The 22,336-nt window shown below is 44.9% G+C and overlaps 2 protein-coding genes across 2 annotated transcripts in view; one reads left to right on the forward strand and one right to left on the reverse strand.

The window, feature by feature from the left end:
* The window catches only part of SZT2 (SZT2 subunit of KICSTOR complex), a 61,125-nt gene extending 49,021 nt beyond the window's left edge, over positions 1 to 12,104 (reverse strand). The window contains exon 1 of the mRNA XM_019016846.4: positions 11,963 to 12,104. Coding sequence (XP_018872391.4) covers positions 11,963 to 11,989 — 27 coding nt within the window. The 5' untranslated portion in view covers positions 11,990 to 12,104. The remainder of the gene's footprint in view (positions 1 to 11,962) is intronic.
* Positions 12,105 to 18,045, forward strand: MED8 (mediator complex subunit 8). Its single transcript, XM_004025613.5, has 8 exons — positions 12,105 to 12,199; positions 13,528 to 13,646; positions 14,315 to 14,459; positions 14,964 to 15,104; positions 15,292 to 15,373; positions 15,736 to 15,984; positions 16,856 to 16,916; positions 17,410 to 18,045. Exons 1-8 carry the CDS (start codon positions 12,194 to 12,196, stop codon positions 17,510 to 17,512), a joined length of 906 nt encoding a protein of 301 aa, XP_004025662.5. The 5' UTR covers positions 12,105 to 12,193; the 3' UTR covers positions 17,513 to 18,045.
* The last annotated feature ends 4,291 nt before the right edge of the window (positions 18,046 to 22,336 follow it).

Raw genomic sequence — 22,336 nt, forward strand, 5'->3', positions numbered from 1 at the left:
GAACTCCCCAATGTCTCTTCCTGATTAATGCTTATCTGTCACATTCATTACTCCCTTTCTCTTGTCTGTCCTACACAAATGGCAAATTTCTCCTCCTGTGTCCCTGATTAATGAGGGAAAGAACACCAGGTGGCAAGAACTGAAGAGCAGGTAGTAGAGGAGAAACGAACAGAAGTTAATAACTACCTGTTGAGAAACATGATGTTGAAAGAAAGTGAAGAATTATTTTTTCCAAAATGGGGAAATATGCATGGAGAGAAGACTGAAAAAGCCCTGGAAAAGCAATAATGAAGAGTTTCTGATGTCAGAGAAAAGTGTGGAGAACAGATACAATGGCTGTGAAGTTGTAGTCTTTCTTCTGCTCCAAGACAGAAGGAAGGGGTAAAAAGATACAGAAAGAGGTACTGGAAAGTGATAAGGATGATAGCAGAAGGCAAGAAGGAGGAACTCACATTTATTGAGCATCTAAGATATATGCAAAAGTACTATGTAAAAGAAAAAAAAGGGCCGGGCGCAGTGGCTCATGCCTGTAATCCCAGCACTTTAGGAGGCCGAGGTGGGTGGATCACCTGAGGTCAGGAGTTCGAGACCAGCCTGGCCAACATGGTGAAACCCCGTCTCTACTAAAAATACAAAAATTAGCTAGGCGTGGTGGCAGGCGCCTGTAATCCCAGCTACTTGGGAGGCTGAGGCAGGAGATCGCTTGAACCCAGGAGGCAGAGGTTGCAGTGAGCCGAGATCACACCACCGCACTCCAGCCTGGGCGACAGAGTGAGACTCCATCTCAAAAAAACAAAATAAAATAAAAAGTAAGAAAAAAAAAGTACTCTGTAGAGGCCAAGTTCAAGAATTTCAGGTTCAGAAAGTCTGGGTTTGAATCCCAATTCATCCACTTATTAGCTGTGAGACAGTGGAAAGGTTGTATCACCTCTTTAAGCTTCAATGTCCTCCTTTGTAAAATAGAGATAATTCTAATACCAATCTAAAGTGCTGTTCTGTGGATCAAGGAATATCATGCATATGAAGTGCTCAGCACAATGCCTGGTAAGAGTAAAAGTTAACAATAACAGCTGGGCATAACGGTTCAAGCCTATAACCCCAACACTTTGGGAGATTGAGGTGGGCAGACCGTTTGCACCTAGGAGTTCAAGACCAGCCTGGGCAACACGATGAAACCTCAACTCTACTACTAAAAACACAAAAATTAGCCGGGCGTAGTGGCTCGTGCCTGTAGTCCCAGCTACTCTGGAAGCTGAGATGGGAAGATCACCTGAGCCCAGGAGGTCGAGACTGTAGTGAGCCACGATGGCACCATGGCACTCCAGCCTGAGCAACAGAGCGAGACCCTGCCCCCCAAAAAAAGTTAACTATTTATTACAGTTAACTATTACAACACTATACTAGGTTCTTTTTTTTTTTTGAGACGGAGTTTTGCTTTTGTTGCCCAGGCTGGAGTGCAGTGGCACGATCTTGGCTCACTGCAACCTCCGCCTCCTGGGTTCAAGTGATTCTCCTGCCTAAGCCTCCCAAGTAGCTGGGATTACAGGCACCCGCCACCAAGCCCGGCTAATTTTTGTATTTTTAGTAGAGACTGGGTTTCATCATGTTGGCCAGGCTGGTCTGGAACTCCTGACCTTGGGTGATTCACCCGCCTTGGCCTCCCGAGGTGCTGGGATTACAGGCGTGAGCCACCACGCCTGGCCTATACAAGTTTTTTACATAAGTAAGCTCATTCAGTATTCACAACAAAACATTTAACAGGAGAAAACAGAGGTCCAAAAAGTTAAGTGATTCAACGTAAGTAGTAAGTGTAGGCTCAGAAGTCAAACCAAGGCCCGGTGAGCTGCAAAAGCCCATCTACTGAGAGTGACAAATGGATAAAACTGAGGGCTTATGAGCAGAAGAGATTTTAAGTCATGAAAAGGAGCACAATGGGTGTAATGAGCAGAAAGGATGTTTTGACATAATCAGAAAGATAAAAAGAGAATTTAAATATCAATATGTTGCGCTTGCGTATTATATTCTCTCTGTAACATCTAAAATCACATCTTGGGGCTAGGCACTGTGGCTCAGACTTGTAATCTCAGCACTTCGGGAGGGCAAAGCGGGCAAATAACTTAAGCCTAGGAGTTTGAGAATAGCCTGGGCAAATGGTGAAAGTCCATCTCTAAAAAAAAAATACAAAAATTAGCTTGGCATGGTGGTGAGCACCTGTAGTCCTAGCTACTTGGGAGATTGAGGTGGGAGGATCGCTTAAGTCTGGGAGGTTGAAGCTGCAATGAGCTATGATCACACCACTGCACTCCAGCCTGGGCAAAACAGCAAGATTCTGTCTCAAAAAATAAATAAAAAAAATAATAAAATGAAATTACACCTTGGGAGATACTACTCTCTATTACACTGCTTTCCAACACTGTGTTGAGACAGACCCTGGCTAGGATTTTGGATTCATCCTTTGAGTGAGTTTAAGCTACTAAAGGAATTCCAGAAGACAGTAACATTATATCTGCATTAAAAAAAATTCCCTCTGGTGGCCGGGCACCATGGCTCACGTCTGTAATCCCAGCACTTTGGGAGGCCAAGGCAGGCGGTTCACGAGGTCAGGAGATCAAGACCATCCTGGCTAACACAGCGAAACCCCGTCTCTACTAAAAATACGAAAAATTAGCTGGGTGTGGTGGTGGGTGCCTGTAGTCCCAGCTACTCAGGAGGCTGAGGCAGGAGAATGGCGTGAACCCGGGAGGCGGAGCTTGCAGTGAGTCGAGATCACACCACTGCACTCCAGCCTAGCGAGACTCCGTCTCAAAAAAAAAAAAAAAAAAAAATTCCCTCTGGCTACTGTGTGATTTAGAAAGCACCCCCCCACCGCAGACTAACAACTAGGGGAGATGACAGTGGCTTAGACTAGAGCTACTCAAAGTAGCCATTCTGTGAACTGTGTGAGACTGGGTCTTGATGAGATAATGCCAGGATGCAAAACCACCACTATCTTTCACTGTGAAAGTCTTATTATGGAAAACAAAAAGTCAGCTGAACTAAACAGTGAACTTAGTTGCATTTCAAGGGATCTTTAGGATAGGACAGAAAAGAACTGGTGATTAATTATAAGTCAGGACATAGGAGGAAAGTAACAAAAAGGAAGGTGTCAAGGATGATTAAAGTAGCATTGGAAACTGATATGCTGCAAAATGATTTTTTTCTTTTCTTTTTTTTTTTTTTTTTGAGACGGAGTCTCGCTCTGTCGCCTAGGCTGGAGTGTAGCGGCGCGATCTCGGCTCACTGCAACTTCCGCCTTTCCAGTTCAAGCGATTCTCCCACCTCAGCCTCCTGAGTAGCTGGGACTACAGGGGCATGCCACCATGCCAGGCTAATTTTTGTATTTTTAATAGAGATGGTGGTTCACCATATTGGCCAGGCTGGTCTCGAACTCCCGACCTTGTGATCCGCCCGCCTCCACCTCCCAAAGTGCTGGGATTACAGGCGTGAGCCACCGCACCCAACCTACTGCAAAATGATTTCTAAGTTAGCTACAAAAAGTAGATAGTTATTCCTGACTACCACACCCCATCGAAAAGTCCCATCAAATTGTACACTCTTATTGCCATGCTGCTAAAAACAGAAAAGGGGTCTATTTATTGGCAAAGAAGGAAATCACAGCAATTACTCACCCTTTCTTTCTCTGATCCTTGGTTTTAGGGTGGGATACTAAACCAGGCAACCTCTCCTTCAGGTTTGACTTAGCTAGTGTGGGTGGGATATTATGTGTTGACTATGCTGGATACTGCCAAAGTTCTTATCTAAAAAAGCATGTACAAGAGACTTACTGGAGTTTTAAAAAAGAATTTTTTTGTTAAGGGATGGTTTGGGGCTCAGAGCATTATCAGAATAGGAAGGCTATCCTAATTCAGCAGTCATTTGTTTATCACTCTGTCTCCAGAGCCCAGTGCAGTGCCTGGCACATAGGATGTTCAATAACATTTCGCTAAATAAGTGAATTCGCTATGGTTTTTTCTCCCCACCACCAACTCTTCCCGTCTCGCTATATGTTCTAAGCACGGCAAACTGGACATTTAAAACTAATCATAATTAGTACAACTTTTCTCAAGATGAGATCATCTTAACACTAGTGTCAATACTACTTTCCTTTTGTTCTTTGGTATTAAATACTTTTTGTTTTCAAATGCCAGCCTGTTTCAGCTATGCAAGGAAAAACCAAGGAAAAGTGTTTTGGCCCACGTAAGGCCAGGGTTAAAAGGGGAAGAGCACATGGTTGTGGGTCAGCACTACAAGGACAGAGTTGGGCACGTGGTCACCTCGTCTTCTAGGACTAAAATCACGGCAAATCTAGGTTTAATAAATGAACCTTTCCATGACTGTCTGCACTAAGTTAGGGTCCTATGTTGGGCATTCACACAGCACTCTGTATTTTTTCTTCATGACACCTGCCAGAGTTTATAATTAAGAATTTGTAGGGGCTGGGCGTAGTGGCTCACACCTGTAATCCCAGCACTTTGGGAGGCGGGGGTGGATGACCTGAGGCCAGGGGCTTGAGACCAGCCTGGCCAATGTGGCGAAACCCCACCTCTACCAAAACATACAAAAATTAGCCGGGCATAGTGGAGCACATCTGTAGTCCCAGCTACTTAGGGGACCGAGGCAGGAGAATTGCCTGAACCCAGGAGGTGGAGGCTGCAGTGAGCCAAGATTGCACCACTGCACTCCAGCCTGGGCAACAGAGCAAGACTCCATCCATCTCTCCATCTCAAAAAAAAAGACTTTGTATACTTTAATGTTTGTTTCCTGTATAAGTCTGAAGATCCAGCGAGGTGGAGGCCATGTCTACATATTGTTTCTTTTCTTTTTTTTTTTGAAATGGAGTCTCGCTCTGTCACCCAGGCTGGAGTGCAGCAGTGCCATCTTGGCTCACTGCAACCTCCGCCTCTTGGTTCAAGTGATTCTCTTGCCTCAGGCTCCTCAGTAGCTGGGACTATAAGCACGTGCCACCACACCCAGTTAATTTTTGTATTTTCAGTAGAGACAGGGTTTTGCCATGTTAGCCTGGTCTCGAACTTCTACCTCAGGTGATCCACCGGCCTCAGCCTCCCAAAGTGCTGGGATTACAGGTGTTAGCCACCACACCTGGCCTATACATTGTTTCTTGCTGTAACCCTAGAGCCTAGCACAGTGCCAAGACATACTAAGTGTTCTAATAATAACTGTTGAATACATGTATGAACAAGGAAAACTAATCTCACAAGCTGTATTTATTCTGTTTCCAGCTATTCTTAATTTGTTACCAATAATTTCTAATTTTTCACTCTTCTATCACCATGGTTTTTGTTGACGAAGAGTTCCTGTCCTTTATTCACTTCATCTTTCAATCATTTATGGACAAGGTAAGCTATTCTATTTTTGGAGTTTTTCCTTTGCTTCCACAAACATCGTTTTTACCACGTTTTCACTAGTATCTTCTTCTTTATTGTTCCTGGAACCCTGGGGGAGTGCAAATGGGGGTTCTAACAGATTTGCTTTATGTTCCATTAGCTTTGTTTTAGAAAGAACAGTGTTACGGAAAGAAAGTGTTGTGATTTGACAGCTAAGACTCTGGGTGAGCTTCCTCCTGTGTAAAAATACCAGCTAGCCCAATGATGTGTGAAAGCACCTTGTAAAAAGTAACGTGTATAAATGCACAGATTAGTAATAACAAAGTGTTGCTGTTTACCTCTCTTGAGTCAGAAGTCCTGCACAGCCATTCACTTCAGTGTCGTTTCTTTGTTTTTTGTTTTTTTTGCCCATACCTGTTTAGTTGGCAGAGTTGGGAATGTCCTCACATAGAGCCAGAATCTGTCTTTTTGATAATATCTTGACCTACTCTTAAAATCTGTTGTCTTGAAAATATCTAACCCACTTTTTGTTTTACCTTCTAAGGCCACACAGGGAGAATCTGACCCTCTGCCAAACGAGAGTCTATTAAACATGTGATGACAGCCCTGAGTCTTTACTTTTCTAAAACAAACATCTTTGGGTTCTTTAAGTATGTCTCAAATGGCATGGTTTCAAGTTTCCTCACTATTTTATATCTTAGATTATGTGCCCATGAATGAATTCTGGCTGGTCTACTTTACAACGTAAAATGTGGGGACCAGAATGGAACATAATACTCAAATGAGGTCACAGATTCAGATTCTCCTAGGTTATACTTGCTCAGGAAACCTCCATGACTTTCTCACTTGTGCTGCTGTCCAAACACATCTCCCATTTTATCCTCATGCACCTGGCTTTTTTGGACACATACGATCATTCAATTAGTCCTGTCACTTGGATAAATTCAGCCTATTATTTTATGGTGAAGCTTAAGAGTGTTGTTTCTTCTTCTACTAAATCTCTCCAGTTTGATTTCCATGCTAATTTGTTCAGGGTGCCATCATGTCCTCATCGAACTCCAAAAAGAACAAAGGCAAGGTAAGCATGCATGCATTCACTCAACAAATTTATGAAAAGCCTGGTACATGCTAGGCACTGGGCTGGGTCCTAATGATACAATGAAAAGCAAACACATGCATTCCCTGCTCTCATAAAACATATTCTATAATGAAGGACAAAAACATTGATCAAATAATCACTGTGACTATTGTATAATTACACACTGAGTAAGTGCTCCGAAGGATAAGAATGTGGTTCTACAAAAACAAGTAACAGCCACGTGCAGTGGCCCATGCCTGCAATTCCAGCACTTTGGAAGACCAAAGTGGGCGGATTACTTGAGCCTCAGGAGTTTGAGACTAGCCTGGGCAACATGGCAAAACCCTGTCTCTATAAAAAAACTATGAAAATTAGCTGGGTGTAGTGTCATGTGGCTGTAGTCCCAGCTACTCAGGAGACTAAGGTGGGAGGGTCGCCTGAGCCCAGGGAGGTTGAGGCTTCAGTGAGCCATGATCATACCACTGCACTCCAGCCTGGATGACAGAGCAAGACCCTGCCCCACTCCCTGACCTCCCCCTCCTCCCAAAAAAAGCAAGCAAGTAACAAAGTAACCTGTTCAGGCTAATACCTTAACAGAAAGTGATGCTGAAGGTTGAGCAAGGTTTGTTAAGTGAGGAGAGAATGGGGGTAAACGAGACAGAGGGCACAGACTATTAGAAAGCTTTCTTCCAATTACCAGTTAGTAGGCCACTAAATTTTACTACTGTACAGCTTCCATTTTTTCCCACCTTTCCTTGAAGGTTATTTTGAATGATGGACTGACTCTCCAAAGGCACAATGAAGTCTAGCTCATCAATCAGTTCTTACAGAATCCACCTTCCTGAAATCAGGAACATTTGCTGAACATTTGCCTAGCCTTCTTGCAACATCCCCCTTTACATACGATCCTTCAAAGTCAACAAGTATATTTTCTTTTTCTTTTTCTTTTTTTTTTTTGAGACGGAGTTTCGCTCTTGTTGCCCAGGCTACAGTGCAATGGCACCATCTCGGCTCACCGCAACCTCCACCTCCTGGATTTAAGCGATTCTCCTGCCTCAGCCTTCCGAGTAGCTGGGATTACAGGCATGCGCCACCACGCCCGGCTAATTTTGTATTTTTGGTAGAGACGAGGTTTCTCCATGCTGGTCAGGCTGGTCTCAAACTCCCGACATCAGGTGATCCACCCGCCTCAGCCTCCCAAAGTGTTGGGATTACAGGCATGAGCCACCGCGCCCAGCCCAACAACTGTATTTTCAAAACATCATTTCTAAGTTCTCTCCACTTTCAAGATGTAATTTATCATAACTAGAAGACTTAATAATTTAAGCAGCTAGAATGGTGTTTTTCAAAGTGGGATCCAAGGACCAGCTGCATGAAAAATCACCTGAAGTGCTTATGAAAATACAGCGTTGAGTCCCAGGCACCACCCCAGACCAACTGAATTAAGAGTTGATGGGCTCCAGACTGGGTGCTGTGGCTCACACCCGTAGTCCCAGCTACTCAGGAGGCTGAGGCACAAGAATTGCTTGAACCTGAGAGGCGGAGGTTGCAGTGAGCCAAGATCACGCCACTGCACTCCAGCCTGGGTGACAGAGCAAGACTCCATCTCAAAAAAAAAAAAAGAGTTGATGGGCTCCAGAATCTACATTCTAACAAGGTCTCCAAGTGATTCTTCCACATTAACATTTGAGAATCCCTGAATTAGTTCTCAGAGCATCCACACTCACATGGAGCTTCAAGTCCTCATATTAATCCTCCTTGAGTCTGAAGTTCATTACTCTCAGAGTAGTCTGGCAAGGAAGACAAAGTAGAGTTTCGGGGTCAGGGACCTGGATTCAAATCTGATTCTATCATTTGCTATATAGGTGACCTTGGACAAGTTACTTAATTTTTCCAGGCCTCAGTTTCTTTATTGATAGCATGTGGATGAGAATATCTTCATAGGGATGTCGTTGCAATTAAACAGGAGAGGAAGGCTATCATTCTTTGGAATATTTATTGAGGTCTACATACCATTTATACCAAGATGAATAAAACATTACCAGGCACTGTGCTGCATACCATGTATACCAGGATGAATGAAGCATGGTCCATCTCATTAATTTGTTGCTTTGTCTTTTTGTGCCTGTCCCTTTGTGATTAAGGTCTGATTTGTTCAGCCTTTTCTAACCCTTGTGCTGTCTTTTGTTAACACATTCCCACAAAATAATGTGGATTATTTCCCCTCTTGAACTGGCTAAAATCCTCTTACCACTATACATCAAAGTCCTGAGCCTCTAGCATGGCCTCAAGCTGCATCTTCTCCAGCCTTATCTCTCACCAATCCCCACGCAGTTAAAAGCATGTATTCCAGTGTTAGAGCACCTAGGATCAAATGCTTGTTCTGCTGATTATTAACTATATGGCTTTGGCAGAGACTTACACTCTCTATGCCTCAGTTTCCTCATCTGTGAAACACGGATAATAAAAGTGCTTATTTTCAGATAATTTTTGAGTATCAGATGATACTCAGTAAGCATTCAGTAAGTGCTAGCTATTCTCATTGTCATACTGCATCCACACTAGGAGTTGCTTCCTCTTAGTTCTCTGAAGGCTCCACTGGGCTCCTTCTCACCTGAAGATCTTCACTATTCCCTTTGCCTGCAATGCTCTCTGCCTCTTCTTTTAGAAAACTTCTACCTATTCTTCAGGCTTCAGCTTAAATGTCATTCTTCTGAGTCTTCCTATTCACAACCCCTTGCCTCCCCATTTCTTAACAAGGTAGGTTGAGAACCACTGTTAAACACCCTAATTCACTCCTTTACAGCACTTATTATCCTAATTCAATCCTTGTTTACTCCATAAAGATAGGGAGCATGTCTGTCTTACACGGCTCTGTATCCACCCTGATACTTAGCACAATTCTGACTCCTACCAGCACTCGTAAAATATTTCAAGTGTGTGATGAATGAATGATTTCCTAAATCTGACTATACCCAATCTTTCTCTCTTGGGATCCTAACAGCCTCTAAAAGTCAATAACTTTATTACACCCAGGGGCAGAACTCTTCAATCTCTTTACCTTCTGATAAAATTTTCAGAAATGCAAATCAGGGAGTTAAAAAATGCTTAACTTAGGCTGGGCGCGGTGGCTCACGCCTGTAATCCCAGCACTTTGGGAAGCCGAGGCGGGCGGATCACGAGGACAGGAGATCGAGACTATCTGGCTAACATGGTGAAACCCCGTCTTTACTAAAAACACAAAAAGTTAGCAGGGCATGGTAGCGGGCGCCTGTAGTCCCAGCTACTTGGGAGGCTGAGGCAGGAGAATGGCGTGAACCCGTGAGGCGGAGGTTGCAGTGAGCCAAGATCGCACCACTGCACTCCAGCCTGGGCGACAGAGCGAGACTTCGTCTCAAAAAAAAAAAAAAAAAAAAAAAGCTTCACTTTTGGCTGAGACTCCCAGGATTGTGTGTCTTGACTTGAAATTACTTTAGATCTGTACTGCTCTATATGGTAAAGACTACTATATGGGGCTACTGAGCACTTACAATGTTGCTAGACCAAGATGGGATGTGCTATCAGTGTAAAATACAACACTAGATTTTAAAGACTTGGTACCAAAAAAAATGTTAAATATTTCACGATGTTTTGTATTTTATTACATTTTGAAAATTTTGGGAGTTTTGGGTTAAACATATAATTACATTTCATTTCATTTGTTTCATTTTTTTATGTGGCTATCAGAAAATTTAATATTACACATGTGGCTTGCTTTAGATTTCTACAGGACGGTGTTGTCCTAGACTATCTGCCTAAAAGGTATGTTGTATTTCCCCACAACATCCCTCCACCTCCTTTCACTTTAATCTATAATGAAACATCCTCTAAACTGTTTCATAGTTTTTCTTGTGTTAATATTTCTGATTGGTCTTGATTGATATTTCTGATGCATGAGCTATTCTACCACCTCTGTGAACATGACTATTTTAAATAAGGCATAGTTTCCTACCACCATATTCAATGTTGGGTCTTACCATACCAAATCCCAGTGAACTGGAGATTTACCATTCTGTGGCTACTTTATTATTTATACCATGAACAATATGGTTAAGAACACAAGGACTGGAGCCTGGCCATCTGTTTTGGAGTCCTGACTCTAATACTTAATAGCTGTGTAACTTTGTTACTTTTTTTTTTTTGAGACGGAGTTTCACTCTTGTTGCCCAGGCTGAAGTGCAATGGCATAATCTCAGCTCATCGCAACCTCCACCTCCCGGGTTCAAGCGATTCTCCTGCCTCAGCCTCCCGAGTAGCTGAGATTACAGGCCTGCGCCACCATGCTTGGCTAATTTTGTATTTTCAGTACAGACGGGCTTTCTCCATGTTGGTCAGGCTGGTCTCGAACTCCTCACCTCAGGTGATCTGCCCACCTCGGCCTCCCAGTGTTGGGATTACAGGTGTAAGCCACTGCGCCCGGCTTACTTTGTTACTCTTAATATCTCTGTGCCTCAGTTCCTAAACTAAAAAAAGGAGATGATAACAGTGTCCACTTCATAGGGCTGAGGATTAACTGACATTGGTAAAGAGCTTAGAATGGTACTGAGCATGCAGTATGTATGCAGTAATGAATACTATTTGTATCATTATACACATCTCTCACCCTTCCCACCTACTGATATGTTGGCACCTTTCCTGGTGGTGGTGTTTTATCCGAATCTGAGATTTTAAGCTCAGATCTTCTAACTCCAAACTGCTACTTCCTGGATGAGTGGCATTTGAGTAAGGTACTAAATCTTTCTCATTTTTCAGTTTTCTCCTCTGTGAGAATGCCACCTTCCTTGCACAAGTCTGAATGACACAACATATATAAGGTTCCTTGCATGTTCCTTAGCATTTAACGAATATATCATATCACCTTTCTGGTTTATTACATGTGATTCTCACAACACACTATAAGACATATTTTATAAAGAAGGAAACAGGATCCGGGAAGACTCGCCTGAGGTTGCACAGATTAGCTACATGACAGCACCAATATTGGAACGAGGTCTCAGTCCGACTCAAATGTTTTTTTCATGAAATTAAAGCTGCTTTTCTAAAAGCATGAGCCCTAGAACTAAATAAATTCATGCTGTTTATGGCATTCCAATGCCTAAAGAAATGCAAAAACCGGCAAAGTAAATCTACTGCCGTGTTGCCCATTGAAACTGCAACAGAAAGTCAAAATACAAGTTTTGTTAACACCACTATTAAGTCTTAGAGTCGACGACGCGGATGACATGTCAGTAAACAAAACAAAGCGAACAGTTACTCCTTCAGCTCCCCGAGGAAATTGCAGACCGCGTCCCATACATAGTCCGCAGGGGTACCATAGTCGGGCCTTCCGGGCTGGGCTGGTCCCTGCCGAGGCTACGCAGCCCGACCACTCCCAGACCTAGAGGAGGCCAACGCCACGCCTGCCCGCCGGACCCTCCCCCTCGGATCTCGGGGCCCAGTGCTGCGCCCGTCCGCCCCTCACCTCCGGCTCCGGGCGCTCCGAGGCCATCACACAGCCCTCCCGCGCCGGCCCGGGCCAGTGAGGGTGTTCCACTCTTGACCCCTGACCTGGCTACCTCAGCACCCAGCAGGAACCGGAAGTCGGTGGGAGGGCCGAGTTCCAGTTTTCTGATTGGTGGACGAAGCCTTCTCGTAGGCGTTTGCTGACTGGAAAACCGGAAGTGAAATCGTTGCAGCCGCCTCGGCCGCCGCAATGCAGGTGAGTTGTGTTGAGCGTACTAGCGGCTGGCAAGCTTCGGGTACAGGGACAGAGAGTGGGCTGGCTAAGGAGAATGAAGAGTTGGGACTGAGAAGAGAGGGCAGAACCCACGGCTGATAAGGGAACGTGGGCTGGGGGGCGAGGCTAATTGGAGAGGGAGCGGCGGCGATGAGAGGTGGGGGTGGAGCTTGCCTGACAGGAGACAGTCGGGCTAAATCCGGAGGGAGGAGGCAGCACCTATTTGCTTGGCGTGGGAAAGGATTAGGTTGTAATACGGGGAGGCTGAGATGCAGTCCAAGGAAGACGGCTCAAGAAGGTGGTGGGTTGGCTCAGGCCCTGTCCTAAGCTGCTGGATGGAGGCTGTTGGTTGCCGATATAGCGGGGGATCTAATTAGAAAGAAGCCCAAGCAGTGAGGGAATTGTGGGCCGCGGTGGCCGAAAGCTAAGCAGCTTATAATCAGAGGCCATGGTGGAACCCGGGATCAAGTTCCTGTCAGGCAGGTTTGCAAGACAGTTTTGCATCACTCTTCCCAGCCTGTGTCCTATAGTTGTTAAGGGTGAAGAAATGGAGTAAAACAGGAGACCACCGATGGGAAGGAAATGCTTTGCAGACCCCCAGCATTTTAATTTGTTTGTCCAGTGCTTAGAAGCATGTGTGGTTTTTGTTTTTCATTTGTCACTTAGTTTCTTGCAGCTGGTAGTCTCAATAAATGTTAATGGGTTGACTGAGCTTGTGAAAGAGGCATGGGAGTATTGACACAGAGATAGATGAGTGCATATTAATTCGGCAAGGAGAAGGTTGAAACAAAATGATGAGAGCAGATGGAAAGCTGGAGTCGTTGGTGGGGGGAGGGAAAGGGGAGAGCAAGACTGGTATTCAGAGAAGTCTTCATGAGTAGGCAGATTTCCCAGAGACTGACAAGACAGCCAGGCTCACAGATGCTAGGATGGAGGAAGCTGGAGTGCATGTGCTACAGTGGTGCACATGAGAGAATGATCTCCTGGCATTAGGTCTGTCGAAAATGTCTCAGTGAGGGAGTGTAGGGTGTACCTAACACAGAGAAAAACCAGGCATAGATTAGGAGGTGATGGGGAAAAGGAATCAGTTGGTGGAAGGACTTGGGGTCAGGCAAACAGGTTGGAAGGTCTCAGGGTTGATGCTGTCTATAACCCAAATACCAAAGATAGAAAACAACCTGGCTATCCTATGCCAATGAGATCCTGTGTTACCTGACTGGTGTTGCACACCATCTCCTTGGCTTTTCAGCCCTCCTTTCTATGTGTCATACTCGTTTATCTGGGTAACCAACCTGTTCCTATTGGTGCAGAGAGAGGAGAAGCAGCTTGAGGCATCATTAGATGCACTGCTGAGTCAAGTGGCTGATCTGAAGAACTCTCTGGGGAGTTTCATTTGCAAGTTGGAGAACGAGTATGGCCGGCTGACCTGGTAAGAGTTACCAGGGCAAGCTAGGAAGGGCTTATGGGTGGGGGGGGGGGGCCTAGCCTCCTGATGAATAGGACATTTCTAATGATGTAACCATTTATCAGTTTGCAAACATCTTTTGATTTGGAAAGAGCTGGGTTTCCTAACATTTAGCAAGTGGATTCCATGGCAAGGAAGTAGAGAAATGCTCAGTTTCCTAACCCAAGTTCTTTCTAGCTTTCAGTTCTTACCCTTTGACTTCTCTGGTGAGGAGGTCCTCCCACTACAGCTCTATTCGTGCTGGATCTCTTGCCACAGATGTGGCTGAGTCTTTTAGAGCCAACCTACTCTGAAGTGTGGATCTTATTTCCAGGCTGGAAAGGAGGCTTTTACCCGGTTTCTGAAGTTTTAGTTATAACAGTGTAGCCCTGGTTCCTATTTTGCCACTGTTCCTCACCCCATTCAAACAATGAACTGGGTTTTTTTCTACATCTGTTTCATAAACTGAAACTATGTCCCTCTTTCATAGCCCTGTCATCCCTGTTAGTCTGTTCCCACTTAGGCTAGTCATAGGGCTATGAGACTTTTGGAGGTGAATCCAAGTGTTCCTAGCCTGAAGGAACTAGGACTATTTTACTAAGAACCACCCAGGGAAGGGGTACAACATTCTGACACCTTGTTACCACCACCAGGCCATCTGTCCTGGACAGCTTTGCCTTGCTTTCTGGACAGCTGAACACTCTGAACAAGGTCTTGAAGCATGAAAAAACACCGCTGTTCCGTAACCAGGTTATCATTCCTCTGGTGTTGTCTCCAGACCGAGATGAAGATCTCATGGTAAGAGGAGAAAAAGAATACAACTTGGGAAATTAAGGGGTTTTTTAGGCTTCTTTAGTATTTAGGGAAATTAAGTTATTAGCTGAGAGCCTAGAAATAATTTTGGAGGCCTTGCTTTTTGTTCTTCTGAAGGCAGGAGAGCCACTCCCAAATAGTGCTGTAATAACCTGAGGGGTATGTCACCAAGGCTGATACCTTTCTTCTCCAACATCTGTCTCAAGCCACAAAGTTTGCCCTTTTGTGACTTTGTCTATTCCAGTCTTTGAAGCATGGCAGACAGTGATAGTTTAATTTGCCCCTAGGTCTGGTAGAGATAGGGATGTGAGAAGACACAAAAAATGAAGGATGGAGTAAAGGAGAGTGTGTCCTAGCAAACTAGATATTATGTCTCAGGTTGTATTTTCCTTGAAAATGCACTGTTTGCCTGTGGATGGGACTTTATGTCAGGCCAGATAGAATCTTCTTGGAGTACAGAGTAGGATCAATAAAATCTGTGTGTTACAGCGGCAGACTGAAGGACGGGTGCCTGTTTTCAGCCATGAGGTAGTCCCTGACCATCTGAGAACCAAGCCTGACCCTGAAGTGGAAGAACAGGAGAAGCAACTGACGACAGATGCTGCCCGCATTGGTGCAGATGCAGCCCAGGTTGGACTGAGTCACTGCCTTGCCGCCCCATCCCCATCCCATCATGAGAAGCTAGGCATTACCATTCCTGTCTAGTAGGGATACATAGTTGGTTGCGCCTAAGTTGCTTCTGGCAGAACCCAAGGAATAAATTTCTCCATATCGTTTCCTAGTTACCCTAATCTCTGCACAAATTTGTGTGTTACAGAAGCAGATCCAGAGCTTGAATAAAATGTGTTCAAACCTTCTGGAGAAAATCAGCAAAGAGGAGCGAGAATCAGAGAGTGGAGGTATGATGGGACTGGTGGCTAAACAGAGAAGGAGAGGTATATAAGATCACTGGAATGGGAATGGTTGTTTTGGAAGTAGTGAAGTTAGGACACAAGGGTGAACTGCTTTGGGGTTTGTATCCATTCTGTTAGCCTTTTGTATTTAAGGCCAGCACTGAAGCAGTGGAGGAAATGGGCAAAGTAAGAAGAGAGAATTCTAAGATGGGCTTGGGGGTCCTCTGGCTCTTTTTCTGGGCTATGAGGGAGTCTAGATGTTGCTGAATTCAGAACTCCAAACCCTGGCACTCATACTGGTCTTCCAGCTGCCACATTCAGTCCTGCATCAGAAGCATACTTCTGGATCCCCATTACTTTTTCTTCAGGTCTCCGGCCGAACAAGCAGACCTTTAACCCTACAGACACTAATGCCTTGGTGGCAGCTGTTGCCTTTGGGAAAGGACTATCTAATTGGAGACCTTCAGGCAGCAGTGGTCCTGGCCAGGCAGGCCAGCCAGGAGCTGGGACGATCCTTGCAGGAACCTCAGGATTACAGCAGGTGCAGATGGCAGGAGCTCCAAGCCAGCAGCAGCCAATGCTCAGTGGGGTACAAATGGCTCAGGCAGGTCAACCAGGTAAGGTGGCAGGGGTTGAAATGAAGCTGACTTTGAGCAGGAGTGGGAGGGAATAAGCTAGATTATCTGGGCCTCCAGCATCTCTAGACCGAGAGGTTTTCTCTATTTCTCCTTTTCACTGTGACCCAGGAAATAATTTTCAGAAGTAAAAAAATCTCATCTGAGACTCTGCAACAGGCACCAGAGAGTGAGGAAGAACTTTGAGTAACAGAAACTGCTCCAATTTCTCATCCGCATCTCACATCTCTGTGTCAACTATCCTTCTATCCCATTTATTCTGGTATTAGATATGTTGTCAGTGTCTCTTGTTAGGTAGAGAAATCAGCAGTCAGATCTTAAGACCATTTGGTAGGTGCATCAGGAATTGACACACAGGCCAGTTTTCCAGTCCTACATGTATTCTTTTCTCTGAATCCTGCCTCTCTTGCTCTTGGCTTCCTGCCTTCTCTCCTACTCATTTTTAGAACAGTCTAGATGCAGGCAGCTAGAAGAGTTATTTCCTCCAAGCTGTCTAGGAAAAGGGACAATTAAAGAGAGATTCTGCACTTATTATGATATAAAAAAAGAAAAACAATGAGAGAACATAGTATTCTTTTACCTGTGACGTTAAATGGGAGTCACACAGGTTTAGCTATCTGTTCTAGGAGTGGATGAACAGACTATTCTCCCATGTCACTTCTTTCCTCCTGGACACCTTCAGGGAGACAGCTGGGTGAAGAATCATACTTCTGACCTCTGTCAAACAGGGTCAGATGCCACAGAGGTTCTGAGATGATAAAGGAAGTGACAGAGGGAACCTGAGATACCACATTTCTGATTTGTCATGAAAGTCTTACCTTGCTTAAGATGACTTTTTTAATGTTCCTTTCAGGGAAAATGCCAAGTGGAATAAAAACCAACATCAAGTCGGCTTCCATGCATCCCTACCAGCGGTGAGTGTGGCTGGCAACCTCGACTCCCTGGTGCTCTTTGCAGAGTTGGGCAGTGAAATTACCTTTTGCTCAAGGCTCACCTAGATGGGTACAATAAAAAGAACATGGGCTTTCAGCAGCAGACAAATCCCACTTCCACCACTGACTAGCTGTGTGACCTTGGACAAGTGACCTAATTTTTCTGAGCCTGTTTCTCATTTGTAAATGGTGATAATACCTACCTCATAGGGTTGTTGTGAGGATTAAAATGAGGAAATGAATGTAAAGCACTTAGTACAGTATATGAAATAATGGGTATTCAATAAATGATAGTTTCTACAGATCCTTCTCCCCACCACCCTCCACAGTCCTTGATCCAGAACTTACCCTAATCTGATACTGCCTCACATCAATGGTGAGCTGATGGACACAAGATCAAATAAGGCTATGCTTATTTTGTGCTGCCAGAAACTGTAGCAACCTCTGTGTTCTTAGAGGCACACTGTTTTTGCAGGCCCTCCTGCCTGGGTTTCATTCTGGCTATCCCTCTAAGGCGCAAGGTGAAGAAGCTTCTGGGCCAGGAAGGAAAAAAAAATGCCCACCTGCAGCTCTGGTGAAGCTTGGACCTGCTCTCCTTTCTATCCTCTAAGGAGCCAACTTGGCTTTTACCTGGCAAATAGTCATAAAGTCCCCTATCCTTTACCCCACCTTATACACACGAGGCTTTCTCAGGAAGTGGCTCTGCCAGGCAGGACTATGTGGGAAAGGGTTTTTCCTTAGCACATGAAAAAGCCCCTTCCCCTGGACTCATGTTTCTTATTTTGGAGGGAGAAGGGAATTGCACTTCACACTGCCATCAGGGTTTAGTTGACCTCATAATGGTGCCCACTTTCTCGACTTTGGCCAGGATTTCCTTCAAAGGAAACGACTTTCCTTCATTTCCCTAAGCCTGTGGCCCAAATGGTGGACCAGAATGATGGTGGGAGGGGGCAACCCCCAGTAGCTTTGCCTGCTTTTATAAAGTTGAACAAATTGAATTTAGACATTCAGGCTAACCTGCCTTTCTTAGTACTCCTTTGTTGGCATGGGCAGGGGTTGAGTCAGCAGAAGTGGACCAAAGGATTCCTCTGAATAAAGTTATTTAAATTGATGTTCACTGGCTCAGGGTTGTCTGACAGTAGTTTATGAGAGCACTACATAGGGATCAGAGGTGCAGTTTCAAGAGGGCTGCAAGGCAGTTCTAATTTGTTCTCCATAAAAAAGTTTCCGTATCTTTAATTAGCTTTGATCTAAAAATCCTGCAACTTCCCTCCTGCTCATACCTTCCAGCTGCCTTTTTTCTGTTCTGTCACACACTGGTACTTTGGCATTTGTTCAGTGCCAAACAAAGTTCTGCCAGGCTGTGGCAGCAAAGGACTGGAAAAGTGGTCCCAGATGTCACATCCGTTACCATTCCATCAAGGTGAGGAGTGGTATCCACAAAGCTCACTGACCACAATACATAGCAGTAGGGGAGTCTGCCCACCAGCTCTAAGGCAATGCCAGACCTTTCCCCCACTTAAACTGTTCCGGCTCATCAGCCCACTCAGGTGTTACCTTCTCACCTCTTCCCTTCCCACTGGAAATGTCAGTGTTAACTGGCATATTGGGTAGAGTTTGAGCTGTGCTTCTCTGAAATTCCTGGAGCATCTTTTGGTGACTATTGTCCTTTACTCCACCAAAAGATTCCCTCCTATTGAATGGCACCAACCCCAAGTTTTTTTGTGTCCCAGGCAAATACTGACTTCATCCCCACCATACTATTAAAATGGATTCCTTGTCGTCCAAGAATGGAAATATCCTCTTGCCCCAACAGGAACATATGCAGGATGTCACCTACATCTTGTTCCCCTAAGCAAACACTCCTTCCTCTAGAGGGACTCCTCTACATTCATCACCGTAGGAGCACATGCTGTCGTTTTTATCCCCCATCCTCAAATCATCTGGAGTACACAAATCTCAGTAGTGTCTCCCACTTTGGGGTCCATACAGCCTAGTAAATGCCTCAATAGAGAGTATGTATCTCCCACCCCTAATATACTCATTCCCTCAGGAGGGAATACATATACAGTTTTCCTTTGAAGAAGGGGACATGACCTATTTACTGGCTCAGATTTAGGATTTGCAAAAGGTGACTATTGGCCTACTCTGGTAACATTTTTCTGTTTTTGACTGTCCTGTTTTGCTTGGAGATCGTGCTTTCTCCTATTCTTGGGTCCCCTGGAGAAAGAGATTAGGCCATTGTCTCCTAGGTTTGTGTCTAGGATGGAGAAAGAAGCAGCAGCTGTGAAACGTCAAGAGCTTACTACAGGACAGAGTTCATCCTGCTGAAGGCGGAAGCTTATCCAATCAATGTCAGCATAAGGCCCATTGCCTAGGATCTCTCCCTCTCCAGCTCTGCCCTGAGCCTGGGATTCAGTCATTGCCGAACCTCTCTTTTGCTCATTGTGCCAGTTACCCCATTCTGTTCCCCTTCTGGTGTTTATTGCTGCCCTACTTAGCTGGTGTACCTCATTCAACCCTGTCGTTTTTTGGGAAACAGCCAAGATAGATAGGTTGTAGCCAAGTGCTCCTTACAACTCCATAATGGGTCCCAGCATTAGGATTGAGCTGGAGGGGGTGTAATTGCCCACCTCCTGTTGTGCTGCCACAGAGAAGAAGCTGAACTCTGCAGGAATGCCCCAGTGCAAGGCTGGTCCCTTTTCCCACCCCCCTCTCACCTCCCCCAGGCAGCTGGAAACAACCTCTCCCTTTGTCTGAGCTTCTTGTACAGAATAATCCTCCTTATGGACAATGTATTCTCTGTGCCCTGTGGACACAGGAGCTGTGTAAGCTGATCCCAGCACCAGGCAGGACGGAGGCTGAGTCCTTCCAAACGCCCACCCTGGGTCAGCTCCTGATTACTGTCCAGATGAACTACGAAGGAGTGTACATTCTCTTCCATCTGCCTTTCCTATCTGCTCCAGAATTAGGGGAATAGCCTACTGAAGTTTAGCATTGGGCCAGGAGTAGGAACAGGGGATGTGGTCCTTTTCTGTTCACTCTTGAGGGTTCACAGTGCCTGCTTATGGAGGCTTGATGTGGCTCTTGCCTGGAAACCTCAAACACATGGGGACTAACCCTTGGAAAGGGCTTGCCACTGTGCAGATGGGGCTTTATGATTGGAACAGAAGGCAAACTCCAACCCATCTGATGGGACCATGGTGCCCCATCACTTCAGCATGTGTTTTGTCCCACAAGACAAAGTTCCTTTCTTCTTCCCTTTAACTTCTCTTTTTTTTTGAGCTCCATGTGTCACTGAGGCAGCTCTTGGGTTCCTGTTGTGGTCTCTCAATGAGTCACATGCCATTTGGACATGGCAGCTTCCCTAAGTACATCGTGGACAAGGCACCTCACTTCCCTAAGCCTCAGTTTTCTCACTTGGTGATCCCAGTGATCCTTTTTAGGTCTAAAGTCTGTGTCAATGATTTTCAAACCCATTTATCCCCAGGCATTTTGTTTTGTTTTGTTTTCCTTGGTGCATGACTGTTACATAAATAGGCCAAAATTTTCCTAGATAAGCCCCCAAGTCCCTCAAACTCCTATAAACTGTTCGTGAAGTTCCCTCGCTGTCACCTACACCTTAACATACCAACACCCTTGTAGACCACAACCTTGAAACTGTTTTCTAAAACATCTTTCTCTAAGTGAAGATTCATCAAAGAGATGGTAAGTTACCACAAAGTTATCACAAGTTACAAGTTCTGACATAACTTTTGTGTTAGAAGTCGCCCTCCCCCTCACACATCTCTCTCTCCTTGGGCAAGATACATGTACCAAAGAGACTCCTCCAGTATAGGCAATAAATTATACTTCTTCCACATGAAGATAACCTTTCCTACTGAATCAAATATAAGTGCCTTGGGATGCTCGTCTTCCTATGTTTTCTCTGCCATTCCACTACTTTCCCTAATTCTCACCCTAATTTCCCTAGTTTGTGGTCATTTTGATTCTTCATCTTTTCTTGCCCACATTCCCTACGTAGATATCCTTTGTTCATTTTTTTTTTTTTTTTTGAGACAGGGTCTCACTCTGTCATCCAGGCTTGAGTGCAGTGGCACAATCACCTCTCACTGTGATCCTGCAACTCAGGTGGTCCTCTAGGCTCAAGTGATCCTCCCACCTCTCAGCCTCCCAAGTAGCTGGGACCACAGGCATGTGCCACCATGCCCAGCTAATTTTTAAATTATTATTTTTAATGGAGACAGGGTCTCTATGTTGCCCTGGCTGGTCTCAAACTCCTGAGCTCAAGCGATCCTCCCACCTCAGCCTCCCAAAGTGCTGGGATTACAGGTGTGAGCCACCACACCCAGTCTATCCTTCATTCTTTTTGCCAATTTCTCTGGGCTACATTTCATGGCCTTAGATAGTGCCATTTTAGTGTCTCTTCCATGTTAAAAGATCCTTCTTAACCCTACATCCCCTCTCACTGACTCACTCGCAGCCATGCTCTTGAAACAAAGTGGTTAGAATCACTGTTTCTTTTACCTCCCATTCACTTTTCAACCCCTGTGTTTGGGCTTCTACTTCCACCATTCCTCAGAAACTCAGAGATCATTGTTGACCTAATGGCTAAATCCAGAGTTTTTTCAATCCTCATAGTAATGTATCTGCAGCATTTAATGCTGACCATTTCCTTTAGTCTCTTTCTCCCCCATGGCTTCTATGGCACATGCTCTCCTTGTTCATCCTCCTCTCTGGCCATTCCTTCTCTGCAGCTTTTGGACTTTTATACTTCTGCCTGCTTCTTAAATGTTATTCTCTAGGACTTGTCCTTAACCCCCTTTTCTTCTTCTTCTACCTGCTTTCTGTGACCACCACTTTTATGTGCATAATTTAAGCAAGTTTTATTTTTAGCTCAGACCTCTTTGCTGAGCTGCAGATTCCTGATGGATATCTCTACCTGTATGATCCACAGCTGGTTGAATGTCCAAATCCAGTTATTCTAGCCTACACACCTGTTTCTCTTCTAAGCCAGGAATATGGAAACCATTCTAAACTATTCTCCTTCTGGGTCCCCAACCCCCTCATACCTAATCAGATACTAAATCCTACCAATTCTGTCTCCCCAGTGTCCATCCACCCTGTCCTACAGTTTAGGCTCTAGGCCTCTCTTACTAAAAGTATTGTTCAGACTCCATATCTCTAGCCATGCCCACTCTAACTCGTCTTCCAAAAGGCTACAGATAGGTCTTTCTAAACTGCAGATCTGATCACATTACTCCCCTGATTAAAATCCTTTATCTCCAGTCCTGCCCACTTTAACTTGTCTTCCAAAAGGCTGCCAGATAGGTCTTTCTGAACTGCAGATCTGATCACATTATTCCGTTGATTAAAAGCCTTTTGATAGTTTACTCCCCATG

The sequence above is a fragment of the Gorilla gorilla genome, chromosome 1 (genome assembly GCF_029281585.2).
Source record: "Gorilla gorilla gorilla isolate KB3781 chromosome 1, NHGRI_mGorGor1-v2.1_pri, whole genome shotgun sequence".
NCBI lineage: Eukaryota > Metazoa > Chordata > Mammalia > Primates > Hominidae > Gorilla > Gorilla gorilla.

Bases quoted from the DNA above. Each gene is read 5' to 3' on its own strand.
- MED8 (XM_004025613.5), top strand. The intron at 15,105-15,291 runs GTTGGACTGAGT...TGTGTGTTACAG, and splicing joins TTGGTGCAGATGCAGCCCAG to AAGCAGATCCAGAGCTTGAA. The intron at 16,917-17,409 runs GTGAGTGTGGCT...CTGTTTTTGCAG, and splicing joins TCCATGCATCCCTACCAGCG to GCCCTCCTGCCTGGGTTTCA.